The sequence below is a fragment of the Juglans regia genome, chromosome 7 (assembly GCF_001411555.2).
Source record: "Juglans regia cultivar Chandler chromosome 7, Walnut 2.0, whole genome shotgun sequence".
Taxonomy (NCBI): domain Eukaryota; kingdom Viridiplantae; phylum Streptophyta; class Magnoliopsida; order Fagales; family Juglandaceae; genus Juglans; species Juglans regia.
The window spans coordinates 4,321,003-4,338,904 of NC_049907.1; the positions used below are offsets into that span (position 1 = coordinate 4,321,003).

Consider the following 17,902-nt stretch of genomic DNA (forward strand, 5'->3'; position numbering starts at 1 on the left):
ATGAGTTTTCTGGAAAGATATTTTCAAGCAGAGGCACGTTATGCAAACTTTTTTTGAGCTAAACCAAGAATAGGTTAAGATGAATGCATTTAGAGAAAAACTCTGAGCAATGAGCATCTCAATCCAGTCAATTCACAAACAAGACTTCAGTGTAATGATACACCTCAATTTGTGTCTTTATCAGTTTGATTAAATTAACTTTCAAGTTGCACTCTAATCCATTTTATTGCAAATCTATTTTGGAAGTATTTCTCAAGACCAATAGTATAGGTTTTGGTCAAAGCATGCCTCTCATTTTCTTTGGTCAGTTCTCTCAGCAACAACTAGGCAACAAAAACGGATAGGAACTCTCCTTAAATGCTTACAGTGTTACAATCAATTATATTATTATATATTTCAGGGGTTAATGATAGGAACGAATCTAAGGGGATACTTGGGGCTGCATAATTTCTATGGCATAATTTCAGGGGCCAAATTGCCACCGCCCTGAGCTCTCACCTTTTGCCTATATTACCAGTAATATTACCATTTCTTTTTGCAATCGGCTGTCAGCAAAATTTGGCCTGTAGTATTTTTTAATCTTCCAAGAGATTAATCTTCTTTTTGGCCTGTCAGCAAAATTTGGCCTGTAGTATTTGTCAGCAAAATTTTTTAATCTTCTTTAGAGTTAACAAGTTATAGATGTGCAAACACTGGGGAGACAGATATCATGTTATGCTTGTGTACAAATGGAAAGCTCACCAACATGTTGTAACATCTTTTCTCTACCCATTTACCTCTTCTTGGAGGAAATAATAAGAGGAAATAATAAATTGGTAGGAACTCCCCTGATCAGTGATATCCTTTTCTCTGCTGCAACTCTTGCAAGCACAGTATCTAAAGTAATTTTGCTGAATATTGCAAGCACTGCTAATTGTTTGCTGAATTTATTTGGATACTGCTAATTGTATTCTGTATTGCTAATTGTTTGGTTTGATATATTTTTTTTCAAATGTGCTGCCTTGTATCTATTTTCTTGTGATGCCTGGTATCTATTTTATTGTGATGTATTGTCTCTATTTTCTTGTGGTGCCTCGTCTAACAAGTTAAATATTACAATTCTTAAAGGATGGACACTCCATCTGAGGATGATCCCTTCTTCACCACTCTTTTACAAAGTGGAGGAGAAGGCTGTAATGACATTCCAACATATGAGCAATATTCTAATGTTTTGGTCCAAACAACTCCCCTTCACGGTGAAAAGAGGCCTCCGGCAAAAAAAGTTCAAAGAGGTGCATCTTTCACTGTAGAGGAGGATAATGTACTTGTCTCCGGTTGGCTCAACATTAGTATTGATGCCATACGGGGTACTGATCAAAAATCCACTCAAATGTGGGACAGAATTTCTGAGTTTTATCACGAGTATAAAAAACCAAATACTGTGAACCGTTCGATAGGGTCATTGATCAATCGTTGGTCCATGATCCAGAAATGCACAAACAAGTTTTGTGCATTTCTAGCGCAAGTAGAATCATTGCACCCAAGTGGTGCGACCGAGCAAGATAAGGTATGTACCATTTTCCTTTAATAATGTATTTATTTATCTAAGATTTCTTTTCTGACAATATTTCTTCACTTTTTCAGATTGAAAAAGCAAAAATAATGTACAAAGAGATAGAGAAATCTAACTTCACACTAGATCATTGTTGGTGTCTTTTGAGACACCAACCCAAATGGCAGCAACACATGATCTCATTGAATACGAGGAGAAGACCACATGATAAACGTCCAGCTAATGAGCAATCAAGTGAAGTTGTCGACAACGTTGTGGAGGAGAACATTGAGAGGCCTCCAGGCAAAAAAGCTGAGAAAGATAACTTGAGGAAGCGGAAGGCCCAACAATCATGTGATGCTGACTTCAACGGTGCGTTAGAAAAAATGACCGATGATAGACGACTGTTCATGGCCGAGAGGAGAGCACAAGTGACGAAGTCTGATCAACTTAGAGTTGCACAACTAGAACTTGATAAGAGAAAGTTTGAGGCGGAGATGATGAGTAAGGATCTTTCTAACATGACTGTCATGCAACAAGCATATTTCCATAATATTCAGAAGAAGATTTATGAGAACTCTTTGAATGACGAAGATCTGTTTGACACATCTCCATCCACACCTCATGGAGATGTGTAACTGTTGGCAGTCAAGCAAAAAATTTCCAGCATTTAGTGGCTGGGCAGCCACATGTTTTGGATAAACATGTGGCTGGGCAGCCACTATGATATCTGAATTTGTTTTGTTTTAAATAGATGACTATATTTTTGAAAGGTTTCTGTGGATTTGTGACCTGATTTTGTGGAAGGGAACTGTGATCTGGACAGCTGCAGTTTAATATGAAATTTAGTTTATGTGTTTGTGGATTTGTTGTCATTTTGTTGAGGGGAACTGAAAGTTGGACAGCTGCAGTTTAATATGAAATTTAGTTTATGTTTTTATGGATTTTGTTGTTAGTTTGTTGAGGGCAAGTGTAAGTTGGACAGCTACAATTTAATATGAAGAAGATTTATGATTTTGTGGATTTTGTTAGTCATTTTGTTGAGGGAACAAAACTCATTTTGAAAGCTTCACTTACTTTTCGAGCTTTGCACAGGCTCTCTACAACTATGTTATATGTAATTATGTTAGGGACACACCCTTTCTGTATCATTGCATTGAAAGTATCCATCACATCTCTAGACTTTGCAGCTTTGCAAAGTCCGTTCAACACAGTATTATATGTGATCACATCAGGAGTAACACCCTCACTCCACATTCTATTTACTATCTCAAGTGCATCATCCAGCTTCATCTGTTTGCTGCAACCATCAATCAAAGTATTAAAGGTAAATATGTCAGGAACGTAGCCTTTAGCAATAGCATCATTCATAAGATTAAAGGCATCTAAGACACAACCCATCTTGCACAACCCATTGATAACTAAGTTGTAAGTCCATATATTGGGTTTGCAACCATTTTCTGACATCTCATTCATCAGTTGCAAGGCCTGCAAAATTAGTCCATGCTGAGACAACCCTTTGACTAAGGTATTGTAGAGAACAATACTAGGTTTCAATCCTTTATCCAATGCCTCATTAAATACAGCATTGGCACTGTCTATATCACCATCATGGATTTGTGTTTTTATGGATTTTGTTGTTAGTTTGTTGGACAGCTGCAGTTTAATATGAAATTTAGTTTATGTTTTTATGGATTTTGTTGTTAGTTTGTTGAGGGCAAGTGTAAGTTGGACAGCTGCAATTTAATATGAAGAAGATTTATGATTTTGTGGATTTTGTTAGTCATTTTGTTGAGGGAAACTGTAAGTTGGACAGCTGCAGTTTAATATGAAATTTAGTTTATGTTTTTGTGGATTTGTGACTCTCTTTTGTTGAGTTGTGTATTTGATGTAATCATTCAAGCAAAGTCATTCTCTCTTCATGATCTGGGCTGCCTATATTACTACATGGTGTCATTCTCACTTGATGATGTTGGATAGGCATGAATCTGAATTTGCATCGATAGGCAGAGTTTTGTTGGCATATTATATAAAAGTACTTGTGGTCTCTCTTGTCATTTTGCATATCCAATAAAAAGCATGCAATAAAAAGCTTTAAAACAATATTTCAATAAAAAGCTTTAAAATAATAATGGTTGTCAAAATGTATTTATTGAATAATTAAGTTGAGGAAAAAAATTAATTGAAAAATAATAATTTAAGTATCAAATTAAATTATTAATTAACATATGATTAGTGTAATTGTAAAATATGAAAGAAAAATAAAAAATAATATTTTTGAAAAAATAATATTATATTATTATTTTGATGAATCCAATAGCTAATCCAATGTGGAGTTATAGATAAAGAGGTTTTAGATATATAGAAAACATGTACTTTTCATCAAAATTTGAAGATGAATTTGATGAACCCAATGCCAATGCTCTGAGAAGGGTTAATTATGTACATTTCATATATTCTTATTCTTTGATTATTATTTCATTAATTTTCAGTAGATATTTTATATTATTAGAAAATTACCATTTGTGGTAGATGGCATTTAGTTTGTTACGAATAAGTTTAGATATTTAGACGATCACTGTACAGTGTAATACACCTTTTTCTTATCAGAGGAATATTCATGATATTCTCCATCTCCTTTGTGTGAACTGCTCTCTGTTTTTCTTTTCATTCTAAAAGTAACAGTTGGCCGGAATTGATGTGGCTAATTAAGTCATAGTACATCAAATTGTAAAATTCTTTTTATATCAAGACATTAATTTCTAAATTTATTTTTATAAAATTCTTTTATAAATATATCACCTCTCTAATTAGAAAATGGTAAAAAGAAAATAATTTTAACAAGGTTTTTCAATGTAATTGCGAGGTTTGTGCATTACGAAAGGAGAATAATTAACGTTTTTAGTTCCGCATTTTAAAAGAAAGGATTAAATAACGACATTGACGGACCAACCAAATAATTAACGATAAATGACTGGTAATTAATAGCCGGACCCATATTCACTTCCATGAGCCTTAATGGTTGACTTCACTTCCTTTATATTAGTAGCTTAACACCGGCCTGTTATCATCTTCAATGCTTCATTTCATGCTTCTTCATAAACATTCTCCTAATTCTCTCTCTTGCCCTCTAATTCTCTCTCCTGCACTCATGGTGCTCATAGGAAATCTGTTCCCTCTATTGCTATTGGGTTTTCTGTTTGTGCAGTACTCATACACGTTTCAATTGATCCAATCTTTTAGCAATTTTACAGACCAATCTGCTCTCATTGCCTTTAAATCTCGAATCAGTTCTAGTCCAAATGAAACACTCTTGGCTACTAATTGGGTCCACTGCACCAAACTCGATCTGCAATTGGATTGGGGTCTCTTGCAGTCGACATAGGCAAAGAGTCACCGCTTTGAACCTTTCCTACATGGGTCTCCATGGCAAAGAGGATGTTGAGGCTTGATTTCAAGCAGCTTCCATTTGTAGTGTATCTTTTTTTTTTTTTTTTAATCAAAACATACCTCCGAATTTCATTAATAAGAATCAGTTACAGTTTTGTCCTGTAGAATCAAACTATATAGACCCTCAGGGCCATCTTCCATCCATATTACTTCTTCACTTACATTCAATGAAAATTTTGCTAAAAAATCAGCTGCTTTGTTTGCCTCTCTAAATGTATGAGTAACATGCCATTGAGGTCTGTTGTGTAACAAACCCCGTATATCTTCAATTGTCTAACCTCCCCACTCCCAGTTTTCTTCTCTATTGTTTACAGCTTTAACAATGCATAAAGCATCCCCTTCTAATTCAACTTCACCCATTTGCAGCTCATCACACATCTTCACAGCTTTCCATAAAGTAGTAGCCTCTGCTTGAGTTGCTGTCATGACACTTGATTGTGGTATACATGCAGATAACAAAATATCCCTTTCTTGATCTCGAAACACAATCTCAATTCCCATCCTATTGCTATCTTTCAGAAAGGCAGCATCCCAATTTATTTTTGTCACCCTCTCCCTTGGTTTTTTCCATCTCACCTCCCTTCTTTTTGCAAAATTTCTTCCAGGGCATTTTGTACTATTTGTTACCATGTACTTAGTCCTTGTCATTTCAGCTTACTTAAAAATACTAGCAGGACTATTAAAGCATGATTCAAATATAAATTTGTTTCTCCTTAACCAAATATTCCTCAAGACTATAGCAGTCAATTCCAATTCTTCCATGCTCAAAGATTGTGACATTTTCCTCCATACAAACCCAAAATCCACTTCTTCAGATGGCCATTTATGGACTGGACTCCTGCTTTCTGCCCAAACATCCACTGCTGCAACACAACTCCATAAAACGTGACAAATAGTTTCTTCATACTGATTACATATAGGGCAGCAAGGATTTTCAAGTATTTTCCTTTTAAACAAGTTCCTTCTAGTTGGAAGGCAATTATTTAAAACTTTCCAAATGAAGATCTTTGTAACCCCCGGGACTTTTAATCTCCAAATACCATTCCATCCTTCATCTTCAAGAAAAACCCTCGAGGACTCCCCTAGCAACCTTTTCCTCCTCTGCATTTCAAAATGGAAAGTAGATTTCACATTGAAAACCCCACTCTTAGAAGGTGCCCAGATTTGTTTATTTAGCCTACCAACTTTATTGACAGGTAAACCACATATAATCCCAGCCTCAACCTCATTGAACACTTCTTTCACCAACTCCACTTTCCACTCACCCTTTTCTCCATCAATGAGCACTGCCACCTTATCAACCTCATTTAAGTACTTGATGGGGGATTGTATTTTATAAGAGGATAGTTGAGGAATCCACCTATCACCCCATATTTTTATACTCTCCCCATTACCAACCCTCCACACAAGCCCCTCTTTTAACAAGTTCATAGCTCCCCACAAACTCCTCCAAATTAATGAAAGTTTGCTGCCTAGTTTTGCCTCCAACAAACCAGAAAATTTAAAATACTTGTCATGTAAGACCCTGGCTGTAATAGATTCAGGATTTTTAAAAACTCTCCAACACTGCTTTGCTAGAAGAGCTTTTTTGAAACTCTCAAGTTCCCTAAATCCAAGACCACCACATTTTTTTGAAGCTCCCATTTTGTCCCAGCTCATCCACCTTATCTTTTTGTCATTTCCTTTGAAGCTCCACCTGAATTTTCCCATCTCATTTGCTATCTCCTTACAAAGTTTTTTTGGGAGTGCAAACACACTCATACAGTAAGTAGGAATCGATTGAATCACTGCCTTTAAGAGGATTTCTTTCCCAGCAGGAGACAGGAAATTATTCTTCCAATTGTTCAGTCTCAACCACACTTTATCTCAACCACATCTCATTTGTAGTGTATCTTGATTCTTTACAGCTTGCTCCTATTTTGACTCTGTGTAAGTATTCTTTAATTTACGACGTTGATCAGACTTTCAAATATAAAACAAATTCTAATCCCCTAATTTTCTTTTTCGAGTGACTTTTAGCGTCTAACCAATTGCTGCACATAACACGATAATATTAAAATGGTGTCAATCACCAAAAATCTAATTTATAGTCTTTGGCGCCGTAGCCGTGGGGTCAAAATTTGAAATTAATTTTGAATGACTTTCAACAAAATTTTGTGATAAGAGTTCTTAAATTCTTCGTTTTAGCAATCTTAAAGTATTGACATTTGATTTCATCAAATTTATCTCTAAAATTTGATGAAAAATATTTTCATAAATTCAAAACCTCCCTAGTCATGACCCCACATTGAATTAACTATTGGATTAGTCAAAATAATAATATAATATTATTAATTTAATAATAATACTTAATATTTTTTTTCATATTTTACAATTACACTAACTATATGTTAACTAACAATTTGATTTGATACTTAAATTATTGTTTCTCAACTTAAATATATTGTGGCTCAAAATTGAAAGATAATAATTTAAGTAAATAAAATAATAGTTATAGAGTGTGAACAATTAGTCTCCAAACCAAAGTTCAGCAACCAACTCAGCCTCAGGGAAAGATCTTTAGATTCGAGTCTGCCTGGACCAAGTAGGAGGAATGTGCAGACCTCATCAATTATGCATGGGATTCCTCAGCTAGATACACTGACTACTTACAAAGCACTTTACAAGGCCTCAAGTCCTGTCAAAAGACCCTACACTCTTGGAGTAGAACTAAATACAAGGACAATGGGAAGACACTCAAGGAAAAGACTGAGCTTCTACATTACCTACACACTTAGAATGAAGGCAACTTAACTGTAGACATAAGAAGGGTGAAGCAAGAGGTCAATTCTTTGCTGAATGATGAGAACTTAAAATGGAAATAGAAGGCAAAACAGGCCAGGTTAAAGGATGGGGACCGAAACACAACTTATTTTCACAAGTGTGCCAACCAAAGGAAGAAGACCAATGCTATTAGCAGGATCATTACCAACTCAGGCCACGAGACAAAGAACCCTCAAGCAATTTGCAATGCTTTCCAACTGTTTTTTGAGCACCTATTCTCGACCTCCTGCCCAACCAACATTGAGGAATGCCTAGCTCCAAATCTTCGAGCGATAATTGAGGGAATGAATGCCTCCCTATCCAGAGACTTCACTACTGAGGAGATCAAGGAAGCCATCTACAACATGAACCCTTTAGGCTCTCCTGGACCTAATGGTTTCCCCAACTTTGTTTTTTTAGGAATATTGGAACATAGTAGGTCCTCGAGTCTGTAAGGCAGCCTTGGCAGTACTCAATGGTGGCCAATGGGATAATAATTTTAATGAAACACTCATAGCCCTTATCCCCAAGAAGTGTAATCCATCTCTTGTTACTGACTTCAGGCCAATTAGCCTCTACAATGTTCTCTACGAGATCCTTGAAAATCTTTGTCAAACAGACTAAAACCCATGCTGCCAGACATCATCCCCCCCACACAAACAACCTTTGTTCCAGGTGGACTCATAATAGATAATGTCATAGTGGCACTTGAATCCCTCCACACAATGAAGTCTAGATTAAAAGGCAAGGATGGTTACATGGCTTTAAAACTCGATATGAGCAAAGCCTATGATCAAATTGAATGGTTTTTTTTTGGAATCTGTTTTGAAGAAAATGGGGTTTGCAGCAACCTGGATTAACCTTGTTATGAAATGTGTATCCTCTGTCTCCTATTCCCTTATCATCAATGGGGTACCTCAACCTCCTTTTAGACCCACACAAGGTATAAGGCAAGGGGATCTCATTTTCCCTTACCTTTTTATTCTCTGTATTGAAGCATAAGATGTCTACTCAAAACTGTAGAAGCCTCAAGCTTCATCACAGGTCTTCCAATCAGAAGGAATTGCTTGCACATTAATCATTTTTTCTTTGCAGATGACTCACTTCTTTTCTGCAAGGCCAACTCACTCGAATGGAGCCATTTTTATCACCTACTGGAACTCTATGAAACAGCTTCTGCGCAAAGGCTAAACAAAGACAAGACCTCTATCTTTTTCAGCAGCAACACAAAAGGAGAAATAAGGGACATTATCACTAGTATTGTAGGCATTAGAGGGACAAACTCCTATGAGGAATACCTGGGTCTACCAGCTCTTATGGGAAGATCAAGATGTCATTTTCAAACGTGTCCTGGACAAGGTTCAGACAAAAATCAGTAGTTAGAAATCTAAATTTCTGTCACAAGTAGGGAAGGAGATCCTAATCAAGGCAGTCATTCAATCCATTCCAACCTATAGCATGGGGATTTTTAAACTACCAAAGCATCTACTGCAAGAACTCAGCAAACTGGTAAGATCCTTCTGGTGGGGTTAGCAGCCTCAAGAATAGAAAACTCATTGGGTTGCTTGGAAGCAGATGAGCATGTCAAAATGTTCAGGAGGATTGGGCCTGAGGGATTTTGAGAATTTCAGCTGTGTTCTATTAGCAAAACAATGTTGGAGACTTGTTTCTTCTCCCACTTCCCTTGCTACCAGGGTCTTTAAGGAAAAACACTTCAAAAGAGGCACACTACTCTCTGCAAAAACTGACCATAATGCCTCTTTCCTTTGGCAAAGTTTTGTATCTGCTATTCCTCTACTTGAGCAAGGTCTCATCTGGTGCATTGGTGATGGACTATTTGCAAGGATCTGGAAAGACAAGTGGCTTCACCAACAAACCACCTACAAGCCCCAAAGCACAATTAGATTTCTTCCTGAGGACTCAAGAGTTGAAATGCTCATCGACAGGCACACTAACCAGTGGAACTTACCACTGGTTCAAGTTATCTTTAACAAGGATGAAGCTGCTATCATTAAGAGAATACCTCTAAGTCCTTTTCCCAAACCTGACAAGTTGTTTTGGAGGTGTTATATCTCGGGTGTCTTCACAGTCAAGAGTGCCTATTACTTAAAGTCTCAAATGGCTAACCAACACCTGGGTCAATCCTCAGCACCTAGGAGGACTGACAGAGCATGGACTAAACTATGGCTCCTTCCAATTCCTCCTGCTGCCAAAACCTTCCTATGGAGGAGGGCCTATCTGAATGCCCTACCTACCAAAACCAAGCTCTTCAAACAAAGGATTACAGTAGAGGACTTATGTCCAACCTGCAAATGCCACTCAAAAATAGTTGAACTTGCCCTCTGGTCTTGTCCATCAGCCCAAGATGTCTGGAGTCAAAGTGTAAGAAAACTTCAAAAATCAAATCTGCATCCTCAAATTTTTAGCAACATGGTGGACTCTTTATTTGTTTCACAAGAGGAAGAAGACTTGGTAATCCTTACATTTACAGCAGGGAAAGTATGGAAAAGAAGGAATGAGTTCATATTCCAACAGATCTTCCAACACCCAAACTCCCTCATTCAACAAGTACAGCTTATGGCTGAGGAGCTCACTCTGATCTAGGAACCTAACAATCGACCCCCATAGCCCCAGACAACACCTCCTTTATGGGAAGCACCTCCTCAAGGTACACTAAAACTTAATTGGAATGCTGCTTTAGACAAAGTCAATTGCAAGGTTGGAGTGGGAGCTATGATCCGAGACTGGCAAGGATAGATCAAGGCTGCTATGAGGATGAACCAAGACCTGTTCTCTGACCCTCTCCTAGCTGCAGCTTTTGCAGTTCTCCAAGCATCATTGTTCTGTAAATCTCTAAGACAACAGGATATTATCATGGAAGGTGATTCTATGCAAGTGGTTAACTACCTTCAAGCCCATACAGATTCTGAATCCTATGATGGCACTCTGATTAGGGACACCAAGGCCACTCTCAATTCCTTCACTTCTTGGACTGCTAGACATACTAAGAGAGCTTGTAATTTAGTAGCTCATGCTTTGAGCCGAGATGCTCTTAACATAACTGAAAGGATCCTCTCTACTGATGCTATACCCCATTGTGTTCAAAACTTGTTATAATCAATGCCCTTGAATGGGTAGAAGATCAGGATGACAATTGAAGATCGCGCCCTTCCTGCATTTTGACTTTTGTAATCAAGGAAATGATGTAATGCTATAGCGTATGCCACTTGTGAAATTGCTGTAAACTATGCTTTTGTAAGCTTTGGCTAATTTGCTGTAAGCTATCTTTAATGACGAATGAGATTAGTTTCAAAAAAGAAAAGAAAACTTCAACGTATGTCTGGCGTCAACAACGGGAGAATGTTGTGAAAATCACCAAAAATTCTAGCTAGCCCGTGCGTGGAACATTTTAATGACTTTTAGGGAAAGTTTAAATCGTCAGGTGAAAACATAGACGTACAACAGGCCAATCGCATGCAGTACTGGATATATATTTTGAATACTCTAAAGCATGTTGGAAGAAGTGGATCTAACAAGATTAGAAATTATATGCGGATCAGTAATAATGTTTTTTTTTTTTTTTTTTTTTTATAGAAATAGTCTAGCCTCAAAGAGATTATACAAAAGTAATATTAAAAACCGTGTGACGGTTTAATTTGATTCGTCAAATTGTAAAATTATTTTAATTATAAAATAGATCAAATGAATGATCACATAAAATTTTTAATTATAAAATAGATCTAACAAATCACATAAAATCACATTTTACAAGTGTGGACGCAGCTGCTAAAAATATTAAACCAAACAATGCCAAAGTACACACACTACAACACAATTGCTTTTTAGTGACGGTTGGGAAATTGTGACAGTCCCTAGACCGTCACTAAAAGGCATTTTCTGTGACAGTTTTTGGAAACTGTCACTAAAGATAGAATGAGATTTTTTTACATTCGAACGTATGGGAAATATGCGTTCGAACGTCACATATACGTTCGAACGTTATGTCTGTTTACGTTGGAACGTAAAATGTTTTGGCGCAACCGTTCGAATGTTATTAATTTTACGTTCGAACGTAAAATGTTTTCCGCCAACATGCGAACGTTAATTACTAACGTTCGAACGTTCATTGTAAATTTAAATTAAATGACTTTAATTTAAAAATTATGTATTTTTATTGTGCATAATTTGTGAACAAGTCTAAAAAATTGAATTGTATATATTTATATATACACACTTTGTAATATATAAATATATATTATTGATTTATATATATTTGAAATGCAGTGATTTAGTATTAAAGTTGAAAACTATAACATCAAAGAAGATTAAAAATTGAAATGAAAAAACGATAAAAATATTCCATAATATTTTTCGTTACAAATATTAAAAATAAAATACAAAAATTGATAGAACGTAGTAAACAACAGTCAGATGATAACGTTATCCGCAAAAGTCGAACTCCGTACTTCCTCAGTCAAGGTATCAACCTTGTCGTTGAGGATAGTTACACGATGGGTGAGTTCGGCAACAGACGCCGATATAGCCTCGAGCGATCGATCGATCTTATGATCAATATGCGCAGTCAGCTGTGAGATGACCGCATCAACCCAAGCAGGCCGCACATCTCCTGCAGATGTACTCGGCGTATGCTGACTACTACTCCCGACATGACCTGGCTCAGGCTGCGTCGGAGGAACTAGATCCTCTACAGGGGGTGGCTGACGTCCCCTCGCCTGTCCAATGCTACGCCGATGCGTGGTCATGTCGAGGGGGCTCATCTGATCTTTGACCCGCTCCTCTGGCTGGGTCGGCACTCCCCGTGCAAGTAATAGTCGGCTGATGAGGACACCATATGGGAGATTATCCGTGGAGACGATGCTCGCCTCGTAACGGATCCTCTCAAAAATGTGCAGTGGCAAATCTATAGGATCTCCACGTGCCACTCGTATCAAAAATTGTGCCCGAAGCCGACTAAATGTGGTTTTATGAGCCACAGGATCAACATTTGTTGCAACAATAAGGTGCAACATGCGGAAGAAATGCAGCAGATGGTTCTGGTTGAAGGCGTTCTTCCGCTCGATCTGCATGCGATCCCTCCCGGTGAGGATGTAGAAATCTCGTCTCGGTCATCATCCCGAGCCTCGACGCCAGTATCCTCAGCCTCTGACTGGCCTGCATCATCGGCTGATGCTGGCTCACATCCCCGGCCAGTAGATGATGCAGAAGTGCCTACATCCTCACGGGGTGTTGAGTGTGTAAATGTCTGAGCACCTCGATGAATCCCGATGTGCTCGCCGATGACATCTGCCGATACCTCAATGGAAACACCGCGTACAGTCACGGTGTGAGAGGATGCATCCGGAGGCATGTCACACATCCCCATATAGAATTCTTGAACCATTGAGGGGTATACCTTCCCCCTCAATGTGCAGATATTTCCCCAGCCTCTACTGAGGAAAACATCTCTTAGGTTCGTCTGCTGCCAACAGAGTTCGTCGAACTCATTAATTAAGACCTCTCTCTCTACCATAACAGTACGAGCTCCGATACGGGCAGTGTCCGACGTGGCTCCTTCCCTCCCTCGTTTTCGTGTATGCAGTGGAAGAGCCATATCCTGAAAATAGAAAAGGAAAAAAAAATTATTTAGAATAATGCATTTTTTTGTATTAATTTTAAGATGCTCTGGATTAACGTTCGAACGTTTTATCTTTAACGTTCGAACGTTAAAGATAAAAACGTTCGGACGTTAACTTATACGTTCGCACGTAAAATAATGTAAATAAATTTACGTTCAAACGTAAAACAAATACGTTCGAATGTACAGATGTACGTTCGAACATAAGCAGTAAACAAATACGTTCGAATTTAAGTTCGAACGTATTTGTTTTACGTGTGAACGTAAATATGAACGTCCGAACGTCGAAGCATGAATAATGTAGAAAATCACTACGTTCGGATGTTATAATTAAACGTCCGACCGTATGTGATTTACGTGCGAAAGTAAATATTAACGTTCGAACGTATGTCGTTTAATAATATTCACGTCCGAATGTAAGACGATTAACGTTCGAACGTGGAAGCCGTAACGGCTCGGTAATTTAAACGTCGTACGTTCGAATGTCTTGGTGAAACGTTCGAACGTTTCGACGCAGAATGGCTGAGTCGACTCAGCCATTATTGAAATCTCGAAAATTTCTCTACAAGGGTCTAAATGCCGAAATGTCACCATGTAAATGAAGTATACACTTCAAGAAACATTTCTACGGTGACTATTCGGCCAATGACTGGTCGTGGTGGCCGGAAAATGAAGTTGAAAATCCGGTAATATTTATCCGGTTTTAAACCAAACTCAATCCAAATGTCAATCTAAATCTCAATAAAATACATGTTATTTGCATAAAAGATGAATGCCTACCTTTTAGTGACGGTTGTGGCGGAGTTGACGGCGGCGGTGACGGCGGCGTGGCGGCAAATAACGGAGAAGACGATGGATACGGGCAGGGAAATGCGTTTCGACGTTCGGTTTTGGCCTTATATACATAGAACGTTCGAACGTACTTATTATTACGTTCGAACGTTTGTCAATATAATATATTATATTATAAATGTTTAAGTTATATATTAGGATGTTATATAATATTATTGACAATTAGATTATTGGTTTTTTTGTGAGTGCTTCTTATATTTATAAAGTTTAGCAATATATAAAATCCGCTCCGACTCCGACTCCGACTTGTCGGAGCGGAGTCGGATTTTTTTATTATTTTTTTTATCTTTTTTAACTTCATATTTGACCCACTTTTTTTTTTTAAAAAAAATTTGTGAGCTTTTAAATTTCAATTTTCTCAACATTACCTGTGGGAATTAATTAAACTTTTGATTATAACAAGAAATACAACTAAATAAAACAAGTAACATAATAACATGCATTCAAAAATTAAAAAGAAAGTCCTATTGCAATAGAAACGACGCCGTATTGTATAGTAGTATACTAACTAATATAAATCTATTTTATATATTATATATATATGAAAATTTATAAAAAAAATGAATGATATATATTATTATATATGAATATTAAAAAAAAAGCACCGAAATATTAATAATAAACTAATATACTTGATATATATATATATATATTAAATCTCTAATCTCTTATACTTGATATATATATATTATATAAATATTAGTTATACTAATAATTATATTAGTATTAGTTATTATTAATACTATATATTATAGTATTATACTAATAGTGATATTAATACTATATCACTATTATAGTGATTAGTATAACTATATTAGTATTAGTTATAGTGATTTAGTATAACTATATAATATATTAGTATAAGTTATAATACTATAAGTTATAACTGTAGTCTATATTAGTATTAGTATTAGTTATAGCGATTAGCATAACTATATATTAATATTTGCTATAGTGATTTTAATTTAGTATAACTATATAATAGTATTAGTATAAATATTATTATATTACACTAGCTATATCACTGATAGTATTAGTATACTAATGTCTAATACTAATATATCACTATAGTTAATAGTATCACATAGTAATATAGTATTAGTAATTAATACTATAGTGCTTTATATAGTAATTTATATATAGGCTTAAAGTGGTTTACTAATAGTATTAGTATTAGGCCATAAATCTAATTATTATACTAATGTATATTAGAATTACTAATATATTTATCAAAATGAATATGTTGAGAATTTATTAGGTCAAAAAATATAATTAATACAAGATATTGTTATATAAAATTGATATGAATAATACTTTAGTTATTATACATTAGTATTATATGTTATTATAAATTTATAGATTAGTGTTTATCCATTAGTATATGTATTACAATATTACATGTTGATGTTATTATGCATCTTAGTGTTTATAGTATATTATATATACATTAGTATTACATGCTATTATATTTATACATTAGTAATTTAGAACAACATGGTAGTAATATTGTAAATTTTTAGTAGTATGATATTTACATATAGTCATATACTAAACTATTATTAGTAAATTTAGTCTTAATATTATAGTATAAATATATTATTTAACTAGTATAAATATAAGTAATTTAGAAAAACACATATTTTGTGCATAATATATAAATTATATTATGCACAAAATACTATACAATGTAGTATATATATTATATTATAAGTTAAGTATAATAGGAATATTACGTTCGAACGTTTGAAGTTAACGTTCGAACGTTAAAGTAAGAGGCGGGAATTTTCCCGCTCGATGTTTAATATCTGTGTGATTATTTAGACGTAAGGACGTTTATACTATACGTTCGAACATCAAATCCGTCAACGTTCGAACGTTAGTCAAATTAGTGCGGGAGATTTCCCGCTCAAATATGGTAACACTTTCATGAAATGTACGTTCGGAAGTTTAAGTAGTATGTTCGAACGTTTATCTATAAATCTACAAACGTTCGAACGAGAAATTGTGATACATTCGAACATATATGAGGAAAGTGCGGGAACTTTCCCGCTAGATTTCATGTCATATCATAAGAAGGGTACGTTCGAACGTGTATTTTAAACGTCCGAACGTTCTGGGCGGGAATAATTTTAGAATTAACGTTCGGACGTTTAAAGTTAACGTTCGAACGTTTAAACTAATAATTTTAGAACTTAATCAGTACGCGCACGGGAGGATGCCCATTATTTCTTTTCTCCCGTGCGCGCAACAGAAAGAGAAAGAGAGAGAGAGAGAGAGTTAGAGAGAGAGAGAGTTAGAGAGAGAGAGAGAGTTAGAGTGAGAGAGAGTTGAGTTAGAGAGTGAGAGAGAGGTGAGTTTTGGTAAGATAATATTTTTATTTCTTGTCTTTATTTAAATTTTATGATATTTATAGAATGTGTTTTTGTTATAGAATATTTCTAATAAGTTTGTGTTGTATTTTTTTGAAGGATTGCTTGTTTTGGGAAGTTTGAAGATTTTGATTTGTAAGAGGATATTGTGAGTGCTAGGTATATTTCTAAACTTTATCAATATGTTGTTGTGATTTGATGCTTACTTTTTATCATATTGTGATTATTGTTTGTATAGTTTGTAAATAGTTTGTGAGTTATTCTAAATATGTTGTGATATAAATTTGAAATATTGTGTTTATTATTAAAAATATATTGTCATTAGGCTTTGTTAATACATGTTTATTGCTTATTCAAGTTTAGAAATATGTTAATACATGTGGCATGTTATTTTGTGAATATATTGTGAGTTATCACTTTTATATGTTGTGATATGGATTTGATATATTGTGATAATAGTATTTAAGTATGATAATTAAATATTTATAATAATAATTAATATATAAGTAATAACAAGCATAAAAGTAACTCTTTAAGAATTATAATAATTAAAATTATTGTATAACCATTGAAATTTAAGTATGATAATTAAATATTTATAATAATAATTAATATATAAGTAATAACAAGCATAAAAGTAACTCTTTAAGAATTATAATAATTAAAATTATTGTATAACCTTTGAAATTTAAGTATGATAATTAAATATTTATAATAATAATTAATATATAAGTAATAACAAGCATAAAAGTAACTCTTTAAGAATTATAATAATTAAAATTATTGTATAACCTTTGAAATTTAAGTACGATAATTAAATATTTATAATAATAATTAATATATAAGTAATAACAAGCATAAAAGTAACTCTTTAAGAATTATAATAATTAAAATTATAGTATAACCTTTGAAATTAAGTATAACAATTAAAATTATACTTTAAGAATAATGATCTTGTACACAACGAGGGAATATAATCTTGAAGAAATGTTGAAATTTCAATTTAATTGCTTGACTGTCATAGTCTCTTCGGCCTTGAGAGTTGTCAAGGTCGGACAGTTTGTGACGGTTAAGTAATTAGACTAAAATTTAAACATTTCTTCAAGATTATTCTCTCTCGTTGTGTACAAGACACGAAACGTAGGGTCACATAATCTTCCATCCCTCTTTAGTTTAACAATATAACACTACTTGAAGGTGACATTGTTAATTTAAACAACATGGAGATATTGTTGTATGATGGAGAGGGTATTAACTTGTTTG

At 34.9% G+C, this 17,902-nt stretch overlaps 2 protein-coding genes across 2 annotated transcripts; one reads left to right on the forward strand and one right to left on the reverse strand.

The window, feature by feature from the left end:
• Positions 1-1,108: 1,108 nt before the first annotated feature.
• On the forward strand, positions 1,109-2,169 carry LOC118348859 (glutathione S-transferase T3-like). Its single transcript, XM_035691369.1, has 2 exons — positions 1,109-1,546; positions 1,624-2,169. The coding sequence occupies exons 1-2, from the start codon at positions 1,109-1,111 to the stop codon at positions 2,167-2,169; spliced, it is 984 nt and encodes a 327-aa protein (XP_035547262.1).
• Positions 2,170-2,563: 394 nt separating this feature from the next.
• LOC118348860 (putative pentatricopeptide repeat-containing protein At1g74580) lies at positions 2,564-5,482 on the reverse strand. Its single transcript, XM_035691370.1, has 2 exons — positions 5,294-5,482; positions 2,564-3,187 (listed from the first exon to the last, which is right to left on the reverse strand). Exons 1-2 carry the CDS (start codon positions 5,480-5,482, stop codon positions 2,564-2,566), a joined length of 813 nt encoding a protein of 270 aa, XP_035547263.1.
• Positions 5,483-17,902: the final 12,420 nt, after the last annotated feature.